The sequence below is a fragment of the Amblyomma americanum genome, chromosome 11, assembly GCF_052857255.1.
Source record: "Amblyomma americanum isolate KBUSLIRL-KWMA chromosome 11, ASM5285725v1, whole genome shotgun sequence".
NCBI classification, from domain to species: domain Eukaryota; kingdom Metazoa; phylum Arthropoda; class Arachnida; order Ixodida; family Ixodidae; genus Amblyomma; species Amblyomma americanum.
The window spans coordinates 23,873,665-23,895,304 of NC_135507.1; the positions used below are offsets into that span (position 1 = coordinate 23,873,665).

At 45.7% G+C, this 21,640-nt stretch overlaps 1 protein-coding gene across 1 annotated transcript; it reads left to right on the top strand.

Annotated features, from left to right (window-relative positions):
* Positions 1-4: 4 nt before the first annotated feature.
* Positions 5-18,017, top strand: LOC144110423 (uncharacterized). Its single transcript, XM_077643305.1, has 15 exons — positions 5-157; positions 495-566; positions 1,667-1,785; positions 2,839-2,927; positions 3,060-3,128; positions 4,457-4,689; positions 6,258-6,338; positions 6,923-7,009; positions 10,402-10,576; positions 10,877-10,983; positions 11,814-11,901; positions 13,286-13,804; positions 14,282-14,565; positions 15,161-15,283; positions 16,926-18,017. Exons 1-15 carry the CDS (start codon positions 120-122, stop codon positions 17,257-17,259), a joined length of 2,418 nt encoding a protein of 805 aa, XP_077499431.1. The 5' UTR covers positions 5-119; the 3' UTR covers positions 17,260-18,017.
* The last annotated feature ends 3,623 nt before the right edge of the window (positions 18,018-21,640 follow it).

The window sequence follows — 21,640 nt, forward strand, 5'->3', positions numbered from 1 at the left end:
CACTGTTAACATTTGTCTAGTGGCGCTAAATGGCGCAATTTTTCACTGTCTTGTAGCTTGCACATTGCTGACTTCGTTTCACGTTTCAGGCTTTATTAATAGACACATGTGCTCATTTAATGGAACATTCCGCCAACAAGCGTAGCACTGCGAATGGGTGAGCTGCTGTCGTTGATATGTTACCAGCGAAACTAGTGAGAAGATTTGGTTCTGGTTGCATGCTGGCAGTGAGTAACCGCAGGTGGTGGTTCTGTTTTCTTTTCCCAGTTTTGTGGCTTTTGAAGATTTGTTGAAAGTATTGTAACTTTTTGTAGTGACCTCGTATGTGGTTTACTTGCGCGCTATGCTGTTACTGAGGCTTGCGGGCTACGCCAACCTATCACTTCTGTGATTGCACCAATTCGAAAGGGGATTCTGTGATTACAGTTCGGTGACTGTAGTTGCTTGCGCCTTGGTTGTCTGTAATAATGACTTTTCCTACTTCGAAACCGCAGCGACAGCTCGTCGTTCTTGTGGAACCAGTTGGTGTCCGGGGCGCCTGTAGTGCTTGGACTTGATGCTTACAGGTGAGTCGGGCGGTAGCAGTATTCTGTGCACACTCGAAACCGCCTCATATCTTGGGCTTACTGCTGTGAATGTCGTTACTGGCTTGTGATTTCGGCAGATATGGCTTATCGAGAAGTCGAAATTGTGGTGTAGCGAAAGGCAATGATAACCGCGGTGTAACTAGCTAGGCCCAGGTGCAGTTAATTTGTTGAGAAACAGAGGCGTGCTGAATATTCGTGAAGAACAAAACGTGATATAGAATTGGAAATTTATGCGGTGAGGGGTTAACGAAATGATGAAACTGCAACAAAATGTGTACTGCCTAAATGAAATTATGAACTCTGAAATTTTGACGTAGCACTTCATACTATCGTGAAATGACAAATGCTCAACAGCAGTTGACAGTTTGACAATATATAAATCTTTAAGTGCTATGTTGCCTTTTTTATTTCCTTGTGAAGTGGTTGTTAGGAAAGCAGCTCTTGCAGGAGCCATAAACTACCTTTCATCATAGCTGCTGCTTCCTTTTTTGTTGCCAGAATTGTCCCTCTCCTTTCTATACTGCTTGCATGCTGGGAATTACAGGCCCGGCACAGGATGTGTAATGCTGTTATGTTTACTCAGCCTTACATTGCCATTCCGCATCTATATTTCTTTTTGATAATCTTTTGTCAACACTTATTATCTTATTCTGCAGTGGCACAGTAAAAGTTGTTTTAACTTGGAAGTCACAGAAAGAAGAATGGGGTATGGTTTTATGGGGTTTAACATACCAAAGCGACTCAGGCTATGAGGGACGCCGTAGTGAAGGGCTCTGGAAATTTCGACCACCTGGGGTTCTTTACCGTGCACTGACATCGCACAGCACACGGGCGTCTAGAATTTTGCCTCCATCGAAATTCGATCGCTGCGGCCGGGATCGAACCTGCTTCTTTCGGGTTAGCAGCCGAGTGCTATAACCACTGAGCCACCGCGGCAGCCCAGAAAGAATGGAAAGGCCTGAGAAAAACATCGCAGGTCCCTCTTATCCAGCTTGTAACTTTGACCCGCTGTGCTTGTTTACGAGCTAAGGGACATTAGACACCAGTTTCATGGTTTTGAGAGTTTGTTTCTTGTTCAGGCCTCCTTCCATCAGGATCAAGGATCAGGTGTTGAATGCGGCTTTCCGGACGACATTGGACAAGCGTGTGGAGCAGTCAGTGCCGTCTTCATTGGTGGGCACAGTACAGTTTTCCGCAGGTATGCACATAACAGGTCACTTGATGCCTAACATAGTTAATTGATTTATTGACAGAGCACCTACTGCACCTGAGGTTACTTTATGGAGGGAATTTTGTGGTAAATTGCAATAACGGGTGAAGCAACTGCATGTGAGATTTCTTAGTAACAGATAACACTGATTGCCTGTAGCTATCACAAATAAGGACAAACTCAAGAAAAAGGATAGCTTCACTAGTTAACTGGTCATTATTAGGTCTGTGGCACGGAGGATAACAATGGCCATGGAATGCAATGCCCGTTGCATTGTTTCATAATGGTTATTTGTCTCGCATTTTACTTGACATTCGAGGTCTATTCATATACGGGTGTGTGTGCTACATTTTGGGGAAAACAGTGGCTTTCTTATCTGTTTCATGACCATATCTTGTTCATAAATTGTTGCCCTATTCTATACTGAGAAACAATACTCGGCTTTTAACCCTTTGACATGCCATTTTTCGTTTCAAAATTAATAATTTTCTGCCTATACAGTTGTTCGTTTTCCACTACAAAATACAGCAATTAATTTTTTGCAGCGATGCTCAAAGTTTTATGCAAAATATTGTAATTGACGATAATAGTGCCGTCAAAATGCCACAACATGCCAGCTAAACACCTGAAGGATCAAGGAAACAGTTTTATCGAAGGTGCACATTACGCTTGAAATTAAAAAACATATATATGATATAGCTACTGGGGGTGAAATATGCCTGCACAGAAATGGCGGATAATGTGCTACTCCACTGACTGTTTCGTGAAATATTATTTACTCCGCTCACTGTATGGCCTAAAAAAAAAATCTTAATTGTGAGCTGAAGGATGTGAAATTCGCCTGAAACAAAGAAATCGCTGCTAGGTGCAGCCCACTGTCAGAAAAAGCTGCGATTTCACTTTGTACATGATTGTGAGTATGGCGTGTCAAAGGGTTAATATTACCTTAAAACACGGAAAGCAGTTAAATCATATCTTCACTTACACTTGCTCTTTCTTGCGTGAGCTGATTGTTTCATGACTAACATGTTTTATTTCCAGAAAATGACGGTATTGTGGTCGTCCTTGATCAGTTGCCAGGCTGCACGCCATCCCCACTGCGGCCAAACATTGTCCAGGTGCCCTGCAAGGTACGGCACAGCATTGTGTTACGAGTTTGGCTCCTTCCTTGCTGTATTAATCACAGGATTTGCGCGTCTCTTCTAACCTGCTTTTTTCATATCACTGGGTCTACAAATGGGTCTTCTGATGCATTTCCACAGTTTGACAAGGCCGCCCCCGGCAACAGCTGTGGTACCTCAAGCAAGGAAGAGTGGCTCTCAAAGCTGACAGTAAGAATTTGCCCAGTATGACTAGTACTTCATATTGTTGCTGACATTAATTACGTTATTATTCTGCCATATATTTCCTTAAGACATTGAATGAGCCTTGGTTGAGTTCAAATGGTTAAAAGCGTCTGTGTATAACTGTACGTAGTACATTTGCAATCACTGTAATTGTAAGTTTTAACGTGTAAATCCTGTATTTGTCTGCAATATGGGAAATATTCTCTCGTCTTTACATCCAGCTTTGTTGAACATAGGTGACAGAATGCATTCCTTTTTGTTTGCTTTTCTTTTGGGCATGAAAATATACTGAGATGCCCCAGTTACTTTTGGTAGTTATCTTTGAAGCATTTTTTTTACAACACCTTTGCGAAGGATTAAACAGCAAGTCTAGGTCAGATCGTGATAACAGAATACGATGCTGATGGTGTTCCTTGCAGAAAACAGGATTGAGACTGATTGGTTTATTGGTTTATGAGGGTATAAAGTTCCAAAGCAACTCGGGCTATGAGGGACGCCGTAGTGAAGGGCTTTGGAAGTTTCGACCACATGAAGTTCTTTAATATGCACTGACGTCGCACAGTACACTGGCCTCTAGAATTTCACCTCCATCGAATTGCGACTGCCGCGGCCGGGACCGAGCCTGTGTCTTTCGGGTCAGCAGTTGAACGCCATAATTACTGAACCACCACAGTGGCTGGATCGAAACTGAAAGAATTAGTCAGTATGCAGGTTTATTTCTTGAGATGAAAATAAAAATGCCTTCTAGCAGCCGTTTTTATTTTGAAAATACAAATTTATTTTGAATCTGGGGGTAAGATGAAAAAAAAAAAAATGCTTTTGACCATTAATAGTGGCAGTGTGCACTGAGAAACAGTTATCAAGATATCCAGCGTTTACAGATACAAAAGAAAAGCACAGCGTTTTTTGGAGCATTAAATAAAAGAACCAATGGAGCAGAATTTGCAAGAAGCATATATGTTACCAAACGTATCATTGCGGCAACGTTGAGCCATTAGACAGCAACGAGGCAGGGACCTGACATGTGGCCTGCATCAAATTTGAGAAACAAAGGGCAAACTTTATTTTATTTAGGGGTGCATATTAACACTGATGATGATGATGTGCAATAGAGCATGTTGAAATGTAGCGTCACCGAACGAAGCGTGTAACAATCGAACTTTAAATCAAAACGAAAGCTGATGTTTACAGTGTGTGTAACATACATTGTGCTTGGTGTTTCTGCAGTGTGCATCCTCCGCACGACTCATCCCATGTCTGTTCTTTGCCGCACACAAACTGAGTTCTCTCTCCTTCTCTTCATTCCTGTGCAGTCCTTTGAGGATGCCTGGCACTATGCCTCGCTTGAATGTGGCCTGGGCTTCAACCTGGCCATCACTGCTGACTTGGCGGCCCGCACGCGGGGCCCCTCATGTGACCTGACCGTGGCCGCAGTGACTCCGGTGTTGCCTCTGCGTCTGGTGCCACTGTTTCCAATTCCGGTGCTGAGGAGCGGCGTGCAGGACGCGCTCTCCTCGCCCCACACTGCTGTGGTTTTGGACTTTGGGTAGGTGTTGTGTGCTACTTGCGGGCACAATATACTCCTTTCGACCACAAATTATTGTTCAGTGGTGTCAAAATTTTCAGGTACTTAGATTTCAGCAGGGTATATGGCAGGATTGCGTGGAAAAAATTTCCAGTCCCTCTCATGATTAACCCATTCTTACAAAGCCAGTGAGATTGAGGGCCATGGGAGGGAAACAAGGCCTTATCACCAAAGGGGTCGATACAATGGCTTGTGGGTCTAACAGCTTTTGTAGCTGATAGCCGTCCCTGATTGCATAGTGAACAACTGGGCTGTTTGGACACAAGAAAAAAGCTATTTGTACATGACACAGCTGAGATGAAGCACAGTTGTGTAACGGTAGTCATTTTTATGTGTCCAAACAGCACGGTTGCAGACTACGAATCAACACCAACTAATCTACATCCTTACGTTGTCCCCAGGTGGCGGTGTGCTATGAGAGATTGTTGGTTGTATATGTTAGATACTTTCCTAAAGATGGCCTTAGTGGTTTTGCTTCTTGAAAGTAGTTTTACTTGTATTTGTTGACATTTTAGTTTACTGCCTTCCTGTATACCAGCTTATAGCTATGGCAGGGAGCAAACACATTCCTTCTAATAAATTTTAATAATATTTTTGACACTGTTGACTGAAGCAATGAAAGCAGGCTTTCAGCACATTCTTAACGTTACATCACAAATGACAACGGCAGCAATGATGTAAAGCCAACAAAAATGAAACCACTATGTAGCATTCATAAAACTTGCAGATGTTGCTTTTCTGAGTATAAGTAAACATCTGTTGTTACCCTTCTTCAACTATTTGCCTTTTAAACACCTACTTTTAGAAAAAATAAAAGCACGGATTGAGTACCTCTGCTCTGGGTCGAAAATAAATCAATATATGAGAAGGCTTAGCCGTACTCGAGAAAAACCAGAACTCAATGGGTTAACCAAGCCTTTTCTGTCACGTCCGAATATGGCTACATCACTGCTTACAGTGCTCTCAGGGTCTCACTTGTACTTTTGGGTCATCATCCTTGTCATAAGAAGTCATTATGTAAACAAATCAGCCTAGTCTAGGCCTCTTGAAGTGCTGCTGCTTGCAAAACAAGCAAACAAAGATACACAGTCAGCATCACCATACCAATGCGGGTTCATTTTGGGAATAGGTTCATTACGTGAGTAAATACTGTGTATGATGTTACATTTTCTTTTTGTTCGAAAGCTTTGACTGGCATTAGGTATCATGCATGATAGAATGTAGATGAACTTTTCACAATCAGTGTGCAGTGAATGTGCCAAGGAAACCAACAATGTTTGACACTACGGACAGGTTTGCACTGATGCAGAGTCCTCTCATAAAGACCGTGCCTTTTTACGTACACACAATAAAGCTGCATGTTTCTCATGTGAACGTCAAGAATGTTAGTACTATAATGCAGTGCACTAATTCCTTTGATTCTGTTTTGTGATGTGTGCTGTCGTGCTGGGTTTGTCATTGGTGACATCAGCTCTGTGTAATAACAGGCCTTTATGTGCTTGTGATTTGTGCACTTCGTTTGTTCACAGGTTTGTGACCCTCTGTGGGGACCACCTCTGCTTTCACTTCAAGCACCAACTTGAGGATGGTGGGTTCAGCTTCATAGGAGTGTAAGTTAAACGTTACCGAAATCTCTTGCCTATGGTCTCATTTAAGATGTAGTGCGTTTAGATAAATAAGGTCACAAAGATTTTTAAATTTAACAGCTATGTGTCTATTTGATAGGACCACAAGGCTAGCTTCTCCACAGAGAAGTGCATCATAGGTACCATAGTGCTCAATATTAGCTGCAACGCTTGAATTCTCAAAGCAGTGCCAACCCAACGGTGCTGGAAAATGATTCATTTTGCCATTGTTACAAACTGAATGCTTATGCAAGTTTGGTGCTCAATTTTAAGGTGCACTGATTTACTGTAAAGCGGAAGCCTCAATTGCTTCGTACGGTAGCATTGCAAGCCATGTTGAACGTAATAGGTAGTTCTTGATATCCATGCAGCTTTTGCCCCAGCAGGCAAAGGTAGCAACCTCCACCAGTTTTCATTGCTGAATCATTCCTACAAATGTTCAGCTGTTGTGATATTATGTAGCTGTGTGTAGGGATCTGGCATTTTAAATAGACCGCTGTTCTCTGTTTGGCGATGTTAGATCACTCTTCTGTGCCCTGTGAGTCATTTCCCTCTTCACCTGTGTGCAGGTGGATAAGTGGAGTGGCGTCCATCGAACATCCCTTCATTTGGCTTGTCTGCGCCCAATTTGCCACTAGCCAAAGGCTGGCTTCCAGGTGAGTACCCACTATCACGTTCTTCCACATTGTGTGAGTGTAGTTTGATTTAGTGAGCCAGGTCCAACTGTCTTACCTCTAATTGCTGGACAGGAAAGGTATTAGTGAGACTTTTTCACAGTAGTTGTCTTGTTATTCTAAGTTCTACTTTGATCGCTTCACAACAGCACATTATTTTTTAAGTGCCACTTCAAAGGTGCATGATGCACTGAATGCATTCAGTCATAAGGGGCCATTCACCTTCAGGTTCATTGGCTCTGACAGGTTGTTGGTGATGACTGCTGTCTGACCATATATTGCTGGACTTCAGCTCCCACTGCATGCATTTCTCATTGTGTGGGAGATTGTAATTTTTCCAAATTACACTTCGGAACTGTCCTAGTCCATTCCATTGGATGAAGAATAATTTCTCGCACGTTAGGTTGGCTTGAGTATCTGTCCTTATAATCACGTTTAGCTGCAAAAGAGCAGCTGCACTTGAAAAGCAGCACTGGTTTACCTTCACTTTTGAAAAAGAGGAGTACAATGTATCTGAGCAATGTAGTGTGCTACAGTACTTCGAGTAATCACGAATGAGCCGTTTATATTCATGTCATAAAATTACAAAAATGACGACTAGCGTGTATTGCCTTACTTGAAGCCTCTATGCCACATTTAACTTCAGACGTGTTCTCTCTCAACTGATTTAAGTTCTTTGCACTCAAAGGCACAGCTTGGGAAGATAAAATGCACAGTGGCAGCTAGACATCTCAGCGAGTCACAGTATAGGCCAGTCTGTGATTTTTGGTCAAGTTAGAAACTGTTTTCTGCAGAAAGTTGCAGGAAGCAGTGCTAGAATCGGCAGGACTTCTAATTGAGGTCATTGGAGAATTTTAAATAGTATGTGCAAAAACCGTGACAGGCACTCTGTGTGAGATGTTACTTGTGCATCTAAGTTACTGTGACTCTGAAGAGAGAGAGCTTTGAGAACTGTTTGTATTATCGTAATTTTCCTAAAGTTGAGGGTGACAAGTTCTGTTCTGTTAATTACTGTGGCATCTAAATATATAAAAGGTGTGTACTAGTTATTCTTATAGTGAAAGTTTTAGGTTTCCTTCATGGAAGGTTTGTGAAGCTGGAACGCGGGTTCATGGAAAGTGAGTGGTCCGCTAAGTTGCTAGCACCAATTTCCAAGAATTCAGCTGTGTAACCATTAGGTACCAAGGAAAAGGAGCAGCACAAAATCATGCAACCACACAAGAAGAAAGGACAGGACACAAGACAAGACTTATGTGCTTGCATGATCTTGCGCTGCTCCTTTTCCTTGGTTCAAAATGCACCAACTAGCCCGAAAAGAAGTTTTACTAACCATTATTTGTTCAAAAAAATAGGTTGCTTTTGTTTTTTTGGAATCTGTTGAAAACAACAAGTGATGGTCGATTTGCATAGTTAGGCCAAATGCGAATTAGGTGCGCTAGCAGCTCAGTTTCAGTTAGGCTCCGGTGTTCAGATACAGTGTTCACAGATGGCAGCTGTTCGGATAGCGATAATAGCGATATACATTCGTATATCCCTGGGCATTTTCCTACCACTCCTGACACAGTGGTGCAGCGGGAAAGTGGTGCTCCACAGCCCTTCTGTGGCAGGTGCTGCCATTGGTGGAGTTGGGTTGCGATCCACGTTGCTCTTCACGAGCAGCACTCGCGATTAATTGAACTGCTGCATGATAACATGGGCAAGGTGCTCAGGTATATACCTGGTGATCACCTGCCACAAAATTGGCTTCAGACAAACACAATGACGGGGAATGGCCTCTATAAATTAAGTGCCGATAGCACTAGCCTTGCGCTGCACAAGTTGTCCTTGTAAACAGCGCTTCTATTTGAGATGGCAAAGTTGGAGCATGCACAGTGGGCCAATATTGTCTCATTGCTTCTAAAGTGAAAACTTTACGGGCCGCGAACTTATGATTTCGCCGTGGCGGTGCTCCGAGGAGGCACATGACGTCACAACGCGCGCCTCGCCGCGGAGCCGAACCGGTGTGGCCGGGCCGGCGGCGGCTGGCGCACTCGACGCGAAATAGAGACGTGTTCCAAGTCTCCACCAGTGCGATCAGAGTGTGACGAAGCCGCCGAACGCGTTGGCGGTCAAGTGCAGTTGGAGTATAGAGGGTCTCGCTTTGGCTGACATGACGTCGCCGTGCAGCGCGCGTGCGCTCGCTCGTTATGCCGGAGTATGAACGCACCTTAACAGAGCCTGCGCTTAACCGCTAACCAACGTATTCGCTGGTGGCCACTATGGGAGCCACTGAATAAAAAAAAATTGTGCCGAGGCTCGGAATCGAACGAGGACCTTTGGCGTTTGAGGCAGAGACGCTATACCACTCCGCCACGACGGCTCAAGCTTTAGCCATGAATAAAGGCGCCTCTAGTGAATGCACTCTTCCGATGCAGAAGTGTCCGCGCTTTTGCTACATATATCCTGGCTTAACAGAGCTAGGTCATCCGCAATTTTTAATTCAACAGCATTTAGGTTGTTGTCTTGCAAAAACCACTAGATTTCTCTGTAACGGAATTCCCTGATTGGTCGAGAGGGCTGTGATGTCATCAGCACCACAAAATTTGAAAATCTGAGGGCTAGAATTGGATTGTCATTTGGGATTATACTGACCCAACCTACTCTTCCACCTTAATCCACCTTCCAAAATTTGGAGAGTCCTTCGGATTATTTCGGTATGGGCCAACTTCCAAATGCTATCGCATTTTCTTCTTTAAGATTGTGCCTAAGAAAGCCTCAAATTTTTGTCATATTTTCTTTTTATATATATATATATCATATTGTCTTAGTTTTGCTCTCTGTGGTGGGGCAGCAATCATTATGAAATTTTTTTTTGGTGGCATTGCTGCCAGCTTGGCTGCCCTTGACAACAAGTAGTAGAACATTTGGTTTAAAGAGCACTGGTTCTAATATTAGTGCAAAATTGTCACATGGAATTTGTATTGAGACGATTTAATTCTTTGTTCCATAACTGCCGTCTCATCTTTGTGGTTTTGATGAATTTGAACTCAGCAAGGCATCTCTCGTTGGCCTAAATGATACAGAGGACAAATGTCCTCTGTATCATTTGGGGGGAACAGCCTCAAAAGGCTGTTTCAAACAGCAGCAGAACTTACCTGAGTTTATAAGCATGGAGCATGTCAGAAGTAAATATAGTATTTATTTACAAAGTGTTTAGGGCTGCAGGTAGACTAGCAGAACTTTCCTTTCGTTTGCCATCAGTATTTGTCTAACATGTTATGTTCGTGCTTTTCCAGTTATCGCATTCAAGGCCTCAATGATATGAATTTGCAGAACTATTGTTCATGCATTCATGGGTACAACAGACTGTGCTGCTGTATTTTCTCCTGGTGCAGGCCCAAGGAGATCTTTGCTGTGTGCGTCTTGCCCAGCACAACACAGCCGGCGGCAGCAGCGGCCGTTGGGGTCGCGTCCTCTCAGGAGGTTCTCTTCTACAACTGCCTGTGTCCGAATCCTACCAGTCTGTGCTTCCAGCTGTGGCAAGGGGCTGCCACCACATCTGTGGCCAGGGTGCGCATTGGAATCGTTCTCACACCTGTTTGGAATGCCCTGGGGCAGTTTTGGAGTGCACTGCAACAGGTGTACCACCATTGAACTGTGTGTCTGATTTCATTGATTCAAAGCATGTGTTCCTTACAGCTGAACTGTTTGCTGTGCCGCTGCATTCTGTTGTATATACCATCGAAGTTTGTAGCACATGACTTTTTGTTGATAGTTTCTTCATTGGACGCTTGTAAATTAATTTTTTGCTTTGGCAATATGCTTTTTCTTTTGACTTTTTCCTCTCTTCTTTTCTTTCTCTTTCTGCAGGTTCCATCAGCCTCCAACAAAACAATCAGCGTAAACCTTGAAAAAGTGCTTTCTGGCACGGCAGCAGAGACATTTCATGCAGCTTTGAAGGAACTGCTGAGAACCCGGTTGGTTATATTTCTCTGCTGTGAAAAAAAAAAAAAAATTCTGACTCACTGATTTACACTGCTAGCTCATAGTTTCATGTTTCAGTGGCATTAAACTATGTTAAGAACACTAAAAAAATTGCAAGGCTACCATAAAAGTTGCTACGGATTACTCTGGGGTTGGTGAGGTGTGGGATCTGCTTCAACAGAAATCCATGATTGGTCAGGTCATTGGTGTATTATTTGTGGCTGGCTGTTTTCACACTGAAGTCGCCTAGAAGAATTACCTACTCTGACAGCTATTGAATCTCTGTTGCACAGTTGCTTGGGTTTTCCTGAGTGACGGCACGCTTGCAGTCAGCCATGTGGTCGAGTGATGAGTTAAGACAGAATTGAGGGTATTATGTAGGAATTTTTTTTTTTATTGCGGCAGCGTGCTTTGTGGCACTTTATCATACCAGATCATGGCGTAACACCTGTGCAGGCCGGAGCTGGAGTGCACCTGTTTAGATCACAAACGCATTGAGGAATCAGTCAAATGTCCCTTGTACAACTAGCACTGTAAACTATCCAAGCAAGAGGTGTCAGCTGATAATGAATAACGAACTAGCGAGTCGGGAAGGTTGCTTGTTAGCCAAGCGTGCCTCAGTACTCTTTCCTGGTAAGGTTAAGAACGTGGCCTATGCCATTCTGGTGTGACCTGGGTCTTGAGTTGCCAACCTCGCACGTCATCAAGCCTTAGGAAGTGTTGTACTAAAAAAAAACAACATCAGTAGTGTGTCGATATGCACTAAAGAACAAAGTCATCACTGTGAAACTGATGCTGTGCCCCCAATCACCTCTTACTACAGTGCACCCGTGGGGGCACCCTTGGAACAGAGCAACAGTACTGTGGCTCAAGACTCGTGGGTTCCTACTCCCCGGCCTGCAAGGAATCAGGTGGGTTTGCTAGCCAGCACATAGGTGGCGCTCAGTGCACACAGGAGACAGTTCAGGGAACTGCCCGGGCTTTTGATCTCTGCTGTGACAAAGGTGTGACATTGGTAGTTCCTCATCCTTCATGAACCGGTTGATAAGAAACATTTTCAGCAGTGCTATTAGCTTCTAATGTAGAATTAAGTTTTTGATGTCCAAGGGGAGATGTCTTTCTGTGACAGTGTGTGCAAAAATAGTACCTTCGACCTCTGAAAGCACAGCAAGCATGGAGGGATGTTATAGGTATGCAATGGGCTGCTAAAGCAGCCCACAGCCAGGCACAACAACATGGTGGAGGTTAGTTTCCAGCTGCGTTGTGTTAACTTTTCTTCTAATCTCTGTCAAATTGTATACTACTTAAATGATTACTCTATCCGCCGCAGTGGCTCAGTGGTTATAGCGCTCGACTACTGACCCGAAAGACGCGGGTTCGATCCCGGCCGTGGCGGTCGAATTTCGATGGAGGCGAAATTCTAGAGGCCCGTGTACTGTGCGATGTCAGTGCACGTTAAAGAACCCCAAGTGGTCGACATTTCCGGAGCCCTCCACTACGGCATCCCTCATAGCCCGAGTCGCTTTGGGACGTTAAACCCCCATAAATCAAATCAAATCAAATGATTACTCTATCACTTTCTTTTTATGAATAAAAATAAATAAGATTCTGCAGTGCTTTCCTTAGCTTCATTGACTGTTAGTTTGTTTTCAGATTCCCTAATGAGCACCTCATTTCCCCTACTCCTGTCAGCTTATTGTACGAGTGCTTGGAGTCTCATTTTTGTGGTTAACTCGATGGCACTGCGAGAACAGCTGTAGACCCGCCGAAGAGCTGTGGTATTGGGACAAACACCACTGCCTGAAATTTATGCTAGAATAAGTGAATTTCATTGTCACGAAAAAAACAACAAAAGGAGACACAGAAGCAGGGAGAATGCGTATGGAATTAAGCCTGGAGGTTGGCTGAAATTTTATCATTATTCCTGAGTGAGCACTCTTTAATTTGCTGGGGTGTGGCACCCATTGTACGTGTTGTACTTTTTGTGCACAGCTCAATCACTACAGTTTCTGCAGTGAACTCTTGTTACAGTTGATGTCTCCATACTGGCAGCATCAAGTGTGCTGAAAATGCTCCCTTTAATTCAAAGAAATTTTTTAATCCACTTTAAGCCTTAATTATCGAGATTTGACGGTGCATGTAGCTGATGGATCTCAAGTTTGCAAGGACAAGCTGAATTTTACCTTTTGCAGTTCATGGCATAAACTGAATAACAAAACTCTGTTCTAGTGCTTTTCTTTAGGGAACTGGGATGAAATTTCTTATCTTAATACTTTTCTTTGTTTGCCCTTCCAGGCATTTAACGTGGCCCCAACCGTGCCCGACATCTCTGATTGTTCCATGGGCCTGGCTTCGGGACACTCAAGATCAGAAAACATGTATGCGAATGCAGGAGGCGCCTATGCTCCTGGCATGAACCCATTGGAGGCTGCCACGCAAGGATTTGCTGCTCAGTGTTCCAATGGTGCATTTAGCATTCAGACTGCCGCTGTGGCTACGGAAGCCATTCAGTACAGAGCCGTGGCGACTCCCGCACAAAGCCAGGGTCAGCAGTTCGGCTCCAGTGGGAATACGGCGGCAGCCCAGTTCTCGCCGTCTCAGCAACACCACTGGCCTTCAGCGGCCGAGCACCACTCGACAGAAGGCTTGGTGCCCACTGCGGTCTATGATCTGATCAGGCACCAAGATGAGCAGCTCCAGGAGCTGAGACTGCAGATTCAGCGCCTTATGAACCCTGTGGATGAACCGGATCGGTTAAGGGCACCAGATCCAACCCCTCAACAACTCGAAAGCGAGCTCTGCAGGAGAGCCACTGTGAGCAAGTTCACTCTCCTTAAGAGTACAACACTATGCAAGTAGGCCTGCAGCTGCAAAAGTTAGTACAATAAAAAAAGATGTTGCTGAAGAGAGAAAGAGTGACAAAACAGGCCTAAACTAGCATCTATTTTGACAAAATTCATTCTGGAAGGAGCTCATGCATGTTACAAGAGGAAGCTTGAAAAGTGTTCAGTACAGTGTGTATACATAAGTATGAAGTGGTAAACTTGGGTCCATGAGCTCTTCAAATCCGTAAGCGTGCAAATCTGGAGCGTTGTGTTCCGAAACACGTTCTTTTTGGTCAAGAGCACCAAAGACATGTGACACATAGGCAGTTGCCAAGTCTTCCAATGTCTAGACCCGCAATTAGTTTTCACTTGCAAGTGCAATTGGCGCATCTAGTTGCTTTTATCTTCCTAAACCGTAGTAGATGGCCGCTATGTCTTTTAAAATCAGCCTTTTTGTGCCTGACAGGAGAAGCTCACACGCGAAGCCGCCACCATGACGGAAACTGCTTCAAGTGTCAGGCTTGTGCACCGGTCTGTACAAACGGATAAGATGGTGATTGAGGGGTCGTCCGCCAACCAGCGCTGCACCTTTTGTGGTCATCGCCAGCCGGCTGTGCCGCCTGTACGGGAGGTCCAGGAGCGTGACACCGATTACACCATCTTCTTCCCCGAGAAGTCCCCCCACTTTGTGAAGCAGCAGCCGACCCCCCACAGACCAAGTCCCAGGCCTGCCCACCTAGCATCGCAGAAGTGGGTGTGACTCATTTCGGGGTACAGTGAACTGCTAAGGATAAGGCACACGCTAAATTTAGCTGGAAGTTTGAGTGTGCTTTGGAAAGTGGTCCGATAGGAGGAGGCAAATGAAAAAAATTCTTGCCCATATAATGCAAGCAGAAAGTGTCGCATATGCTTGCTTGTGATGCGGTCCTTGCTTATTTCTTGTTGATGGTTCTGCTCTGCTATGAAACAACCTTGCTTTGTTAGCTGCACTGAGGAAACACATCTTTATACTCCGAAGTACTGGATACTCAGCGCCAAGTTGAGTACTCTTTTTGCCACTCATAAAATATTTGCATGCGATTTTGAACGTAAGAAAAACATGGATAAAATTCTCTCATCTCATCGTACACTTTTCTTGCGCCCGGTTTGCTAGTAGCATTTCTAGAGTACGTTCATTTTTTGTGCGTGTCTGCTGTGGCACTCTTTACACAGCCCTACAGTAGGCTTTTGCAGTGACATATTATACATTATTATATTACAGCACGCTTGCTATATGATATAGCAAGGGGGCTGACAGAGCCGGTGCTTACACTTCATTGTTGTGCGGCTGTTTTCTGTTTCTCAGAGAGCCCCCGGAGCCACTACCACGACCTGCTTTTGCCCACAGCAGAACTGCTGACTCGCTCCTCACATCTGCAGTCTCGTTCAGGGATGACCTGTTTGTGCCACAGGACAGGGCTGAGAAAAGGTATGTTTGTCCTATCCTCTTGCTCTACCCTGGAAACAGGTGCACCGCGAGGGCCATGTGGGCTCTCTCAAAGCTGCGCTCCACACGGCCTCACTGTAAACATTCTTTTTGCTGCCAGAGCGCTTACAGTACCCCTGTTACATTGTGTTTCATGTATACTCGTGTATTGCGGCCTCAGTTGACGCTCAGCTAGTAACTTCCAATGAGGGCCCGCACGGGCCGTTGAAATCACTTATTTTCAAAAAAAAAAAATAATTTAAGATCCCTTGAAATCCCTAAATTTAAATGCAGCCCTTAAATCCCTTGAAAAGTTTGTATCACTCTGGCCTAGCTCTTTAAAGCAAATTTACATACGCTATGACGAAGTGTTGGAAAACGACCCTGCGGAAGTAAGTCTTTCGCAGAAATACATCCCCCCCCTCCCTTCATCTTTCCCATGTAGTATTTTTGTATTTTGTGTGGCAGCTTTTGAAAAACCTTAAACCTTGATTCAGTTCGAACCAGTGATGCAGTTCAATGCACAATGGCTTTGCACCTCCAACTGCTTTGCGCTTCACACTACACATTGCATGTTTTAGCGCCATGCCTTGTGAGGGAAGTGTGTATTGTTCCTGAAAAACATCAGTGTTGCTACAGTCAGTAAATCGGCGCAGAAGGGCCATCTTAAACGATACATAGAAGCACATCAAGCACATCGCCAGATCATATGCATGTAGCATCAGCAGCACACCGGGAAGTTTAATGTGCACTGGAAAATAATTGGCAGGAATGCTTGCCTGCACATGAGCGTGAGGATGATCCCAGCTGTTCCCAGCATAACATAAAAATGACTTTACATTTACAAATTCCTTTGGAACACATGACAAAACTATAATAGGCTTCTCTGTGAATTGTCTGTGATGCAGTCAAAAGCCATAGCAGCTTCTTCAATGTTTTAATATCTTTGAAGTTGAAGGCTTATATGAGTCAAGGGTATGGACTGCTCTTGGGAAACCAAAAAAGAAATAGTGGCCAGTGAGCAGGAAAATTGAAAACGAAAGGTACTGCAGCTGGAGCTCGAGAACTTTTGCGGAAAGACAAAACTGGCAAAGAATGTTAGTCTTTGCTGCAGTCGGTAGATGGTTTTCCTGAGAATACTACTGAGATTATTAAAAATGGCACATCCTTCCTTGTTTTGCTTTGCACGGCTAGAGACAAAAAGGCAGAGATGATGCCCTTAGAAAAGAAATCAGAGGCAAACTCTCAGAGAGATTCATAGTCTAAACATTTTCTTATCCGTGTGGTCAAATGATCTATTCTTTTTTTGTCATCTTTGTTGTGTCCCTGAAATCGTGGAATTCGCTTTGAATTTTAGGGCTTATATTCTGTACAAACCCTTTTGGGTACACTCTACAAATGTTGACAGCATAAAAAAAGAATGTCCCCGTTACTGAAATAAATTTAGCATTTGCAAACAGAAGATTGAAGCACATGTAGTTTGTGTACTGGTGGAACATTATACAAGCTAGGCTTAGTGGGGCTACCATTACAAAGTGCCAGGGTCAGCATCTACTTCATGATCCACTGCAGCTTGTGGTGGCACACAGAGTTGTGTCGGACTTCCCTAGCGTGCCCAGCAGAAGCAACATACCCCGAATCGCAGGGGTTCCAAGGCAGCGGCAGAGACGTTCATCCACCCACGGCTCCAGTATGAAGAGGAATCTCGTCTTGGGCCAAGCATGCCTGAATGCAGCCGCGATGAGCTCAGCATGCAGGTGGACCGCATTGCACAGAAGTACTGCCCAGAAGCCGACCTCCCGCCAACACCTCCTCGCCCCACCGCCAAGGGGGGGACCCCCCTCTCATTGGCCTCTGAGGCATACCTACGCAACTATGGGCTCGCCTCTGACGCGGGGCCAGCGCGAGGCGACGCCGGTGACAGCATGGAGCGCATCCTTGACATCAGTGCCCTCAAGAGGCTGCCCAAGCTGCTCTGATGTTTAGCGCTGTGAACTTGGGGCTTCCGAAATGAAGTCTTATTTGCTTTCAGCCAAGTGTGCCTTAGGGAAAGTGCCATTCCTCCCACGTCAAGTATGGTTTAGCCCATGGCAGTCAGTTGTGTTCGCCGAAGTAAAGTGTTATGTGCAGACCAATTTTTCAGTGCTCCATTATTTCATAAGGCAGCCAGCACGGGAGCTAAAGAACACATGCGGCTTTCAGCTCGTTCCGTCAGTGATTATGATCTTTGTCCCATGCCAAAGCTGTTCCCAAAGGTCACCAGGGGATCTAGACTCAGTGCACTGAGGTGGTGAAATCAAAATTAGAATCCTGACTGACTCGGCTGAAGCTAGGTGTTACGGCTTAAGCATGAGCAATGAGCAGTGAGCATGCTTGAGCTTCACTTGAGCAAGGCACCATTTCCACGCCAACACATTCCTTTTTTTTTTTTTTCACACTTATGCATAATGCCGCCAAGTTCTTCCAGCTGAGGAATTTTTGAGGAGATACCAGAAGCGGTGCCATTTTGAGAGCTAAAAATATTCACAGACACGTCAGAAAAAGACTTTCTGGATAAACAGGTGTTAGTTCATGCTTCATCCTGCTGGTCTTTGTGTCCCATGTTAATAAACTGCATCATCCTTGAAAACAGTTTATTTAAGCCTGGGATGAACTTGAAACCAGCAGTTTTTACTTTGGTCGTGCTGGTAACTTATAACAGAACTAAATAACAGGTATTATATGCTTAACATGCATGATTCTGTTGTCTTTACTGCATGAATGCGCCTAGAAAACCACCTTTAAGAATAATTTTAGTAGTGGTAGTAATGAGTGGCTTATACAGCTACATGCTTCTTAACCTGAGCGCCTTTCAAAATTCTTTTACTGCTAGTTTTGCGTATTACAATAATTTGTAATGCAAATTTTCAGCACAGCTGCTGACATATTTTCATTTCGCTATATATTGCAGTAAAGAATTTAAGAGAGATAAAAGAGGCATGCATATATGTACTGTAATAGACCACTGTTTTTATTTTCCAAACATACTCTTTCTTCGACAAGTACTGCTCTCCAGTCCGCCGTATGAAGTGCACGAAGCCGCAGACAGAGCATGCCGCATTCCTCTGCTCATGCCATACCTTTCTCCTTGCATGGTAACCAGCCTCCTGCGTTCGTTCGGCCGGTTACGTCGACGGCCTACAACGACACCGGCGCCCAACCGAAGGAACAAAGGCATAACAGCTGTGCTGTATAACTGACAAATGTTTACGGTGTGCTGCGTAATGCGAGAACCCAGCAATAGATGCTACCGTGTTCTGTGTAGCACTCCCATCCCCCTTGTCACACCGTGCCACCTGCCCTACATTACTGTGACTATTAAAATGCGGGGGGGGGGGGGGGGTGCTAAAGTCATTATCGTCTGCTTCCCTTACTCTGGGGGAGCAATGCTCAGCATCTATCTGTGGACGGAGTGGTTCGGTGCCATGTTTGGGGCGTGTCAAGTTCGGTGCGTGGTGATTTGCTGACCATGTGTTAGCTCACTTAATATAAGACATCCCAGTCATGTCCAGTAGTCCATGAGGAGTCGAAACGCTGGGAACTGGTTGGAGCTGAGGAACCAGAGATGCTTTGCCTCTGGTCTCCTTCCACCCCTCCCGGATGAATAGACTGGAGAGCCAATACCGCTCCACCACCAGATGATGCCTGTGGGCTCCGAAGTTGTCCCAGATCCCTGCCACCTTGTCCCAGGCGGGAGCACTTCCCCTCTCTCTTCTGTTATGGTCGGGCCAGCTCCACATCGGCAGGCTGTACCATGTCCCTGAAGGTGCTGCCGTCCTAACTTGGCTGCAGCATCTTTCCTCCTCAAGACTCTGACATCTGTGGGCTATTTACCTTACTCGCCACCAATCCAGTCCATACCGTCATCCTTCCGTACCCCCCTGCAATGCAGCAAGCACTTTCAGCACTCTTGAAGGAGACCCTATCTGTCAGCCTTCAGGTTTTCATGGATGGCTTGATTGTCCCAAGTTCTGGGCAGGCGACCGCTGCCTCTCCAAGACCTGCTCTCGGAGCTCGATAACTTTAGAACTCATAGGAATATACTTTGCAGCAGACGTCCTGGCCGCCATCCCACCTGGAAAAAGTCGCCATTGTACGCAATTCCAGGGGCGCACTCCAGGATGTCGGACGGCATGATGTTACCATCCGAGGCAAGCTTCTTGGTGCTCCCTCCACTGGTTGCCATTTCACATTGGCGCCCCTGGCAAAACGAGATAGCTGACGAGCTCGCCGAAGCAGCTCGTGGCCTTGAACCCCCCCCCACCACGACTCTACAGCAGCGATGGCCTTCGACCACTCTAGGGTTGCGATCAAGAAAGCCAGCATCGAGATCACCAGATAGCACCTGGTGCCCGTTTCAAACAGCTACCTGATAAGCTCATCCTAAGGGAACGCCCTCTCCTCTGCCTGCGCATCGGCTCTTTTTGGACAGCGGTCAGGCGCCACCTCTATGGGAAAGCCCAGTCGCCAGCCTGCCCTCCCTGCCTGCGGGACCGCCTTCTCTGTCTTGTCCAACGCAAGACCCCCAGCGGAGGCCCCTCGTTACCGGATCCGTACACTGAGGAGCAGTTGAAATAATTTTCATTATGGAACTAAAATGGATTAATTCATTAAACATAATTAAGGCCTTACGGCTGACGCTCTAGATTCCACGGTTGAACGCAGGGCTACATGGCTAAGTAAAAGATATAACAGCTTTCTCTGTAAATCGGGCAGCGCTGAACGTGAGCAGCGGAGAGAGTTGCCCCGTGACGGGAGCCAATTTGCTGCAGATGTTCTGTCTTCTCGTTTAGGGATGCCCGTGTCCTGATCGGCAATCTCTTCGCTGGCGGTGCATGCACGTGGGCATAGTGATGTCGCATAAACGCCCGCGTGAACAGACGGCGGATAACACGAACCAGGCCAACGCGCCACTAACAGCTTGCGCTGTACAGCAGGTGCCTCTGGCAAGCGTAATCCTTGGGAAAGTAGGCAGAGCTGGCTGTGGACTTGTGGGACCATCTGTTCGTACTTGGAGAAAGGACAGCCCACAAGGACCAGATCCAGTTCAGCAAAGCATGTTGCTGGGTGAGTTGATTCTGTATTCTTGAATTTCGCATAGAAGGGACTATACCAGTTGTTGGGCGAGTTGGTGCTCACGGTGATCCATAACAGCGCGACAGACGGGACAGAGAAGAGAGGACACAACACAGAGCTCTGTGTTGGCCTCTTCTCTGTCCCGTCTGTCGCGCTGTTATGGATCACCGCATAGAAGGGACAGTACATAGAGACCAGGGACGACGCCTGTGAACTAATTAATGCGAGAACATTAGTGGTCCGGCTCGCGTGAAAAGCAGGGGGCCCACCTGCCACAGTGGGCAGATGACAACCTGTCCACCTTGCAAAAAGGAGCCGTACTGGAACCTGCAAGGCAACCTGGGTCTCGCAAGCCCCACCGGTGGTGGTGGTGGAAACATTTATTTCCAAGCAATACAGAGGGGGCCAAACCCCTTAACATGGCACGAGGCAACCCTTAGGGGGCTGTCCTTACAGGGCAAAGGACAGCCCTTGGAGGGCTATCCGCTTCAGGGCATCGGTAATTATCCGGCGCTAGTCAGTAGCAGCGGAGCTGGCCAGGAGAGTCTCCCAGTATGACTCCGCCGTGGTGGGGGATGGAGGGTGTGGGAAGGCAGGACACGAAGGAAGTCTCCCGATTTCCCGCATAGTTTACAAGAAAGGAATTGATCGGGGTAGCGGGCATGAAGGAGAATAGGGTAGGGAGCAGTTAAGGTCTGGAGTCGGCGCCAGTGGGAGGCCTGGGTTAAGGTTGGGGAGGGATCCTGCGGTGCGTAAACGCGTCGGGTATCGGTAGTAGGTGAGAATATCTGAACGTACGCAGACGTTCAAGAACCCCAAGTGGCCAAAATTTCTGGAGCCCCTCACTACGGTGTCCCTCATAGCCTGAGTCTCTTTGGGTCATTAGACCCCGATAAACTAAACATTAAACATTTCCAGTCGGAAAATTAGAAAATAAAAAAATCTATAATGTACGTTTTGTGCACTACTATGCTAAAAATTGGCATTCAGTTTCCGGTCAGCAAAAAAAAAAATTAAATTGCTCGCGCGCAGCTCCTTGGGCTACTCCGCAGTACAGTGTCAAGGTATACTATACACAAGCCGTCTTGCAGATAACTGTGTCCGCTGCGTTTCTGGCTGCACGGAATCGTTCAGGACATGTTCGGTACAGTCAGAGAGGCCCTGAAAGCAGTGAATCTCCTCAGCAACGGCGGAAACGAAAGTTACAGGTGAGAATCTGTCGAAAGTCCGGGCTGGGAGGAGCAT

Coding starts and splice junctions, on each gene's coding strand:
- LOC144110423 (XM_077643305.1), top strand. CDS start 120: ATGGAACATTCCGCCAACAAGCGTAGCACTGCGAATGG. Junction 1,786..2,838: donor CACAGTACAGTTTTCCGCAG/GTATGCACATAA, acceptor TTTTATTTCCAG/AAAATGACGGTATTGTGGTC. Junction 2,928..3,059: donor TTGTCCAGGTGCCCTGCAAG/GTACGGCACAGC, acceptor GCATTTCCACAG/TTTGACAAGGCCGCCCCCGG.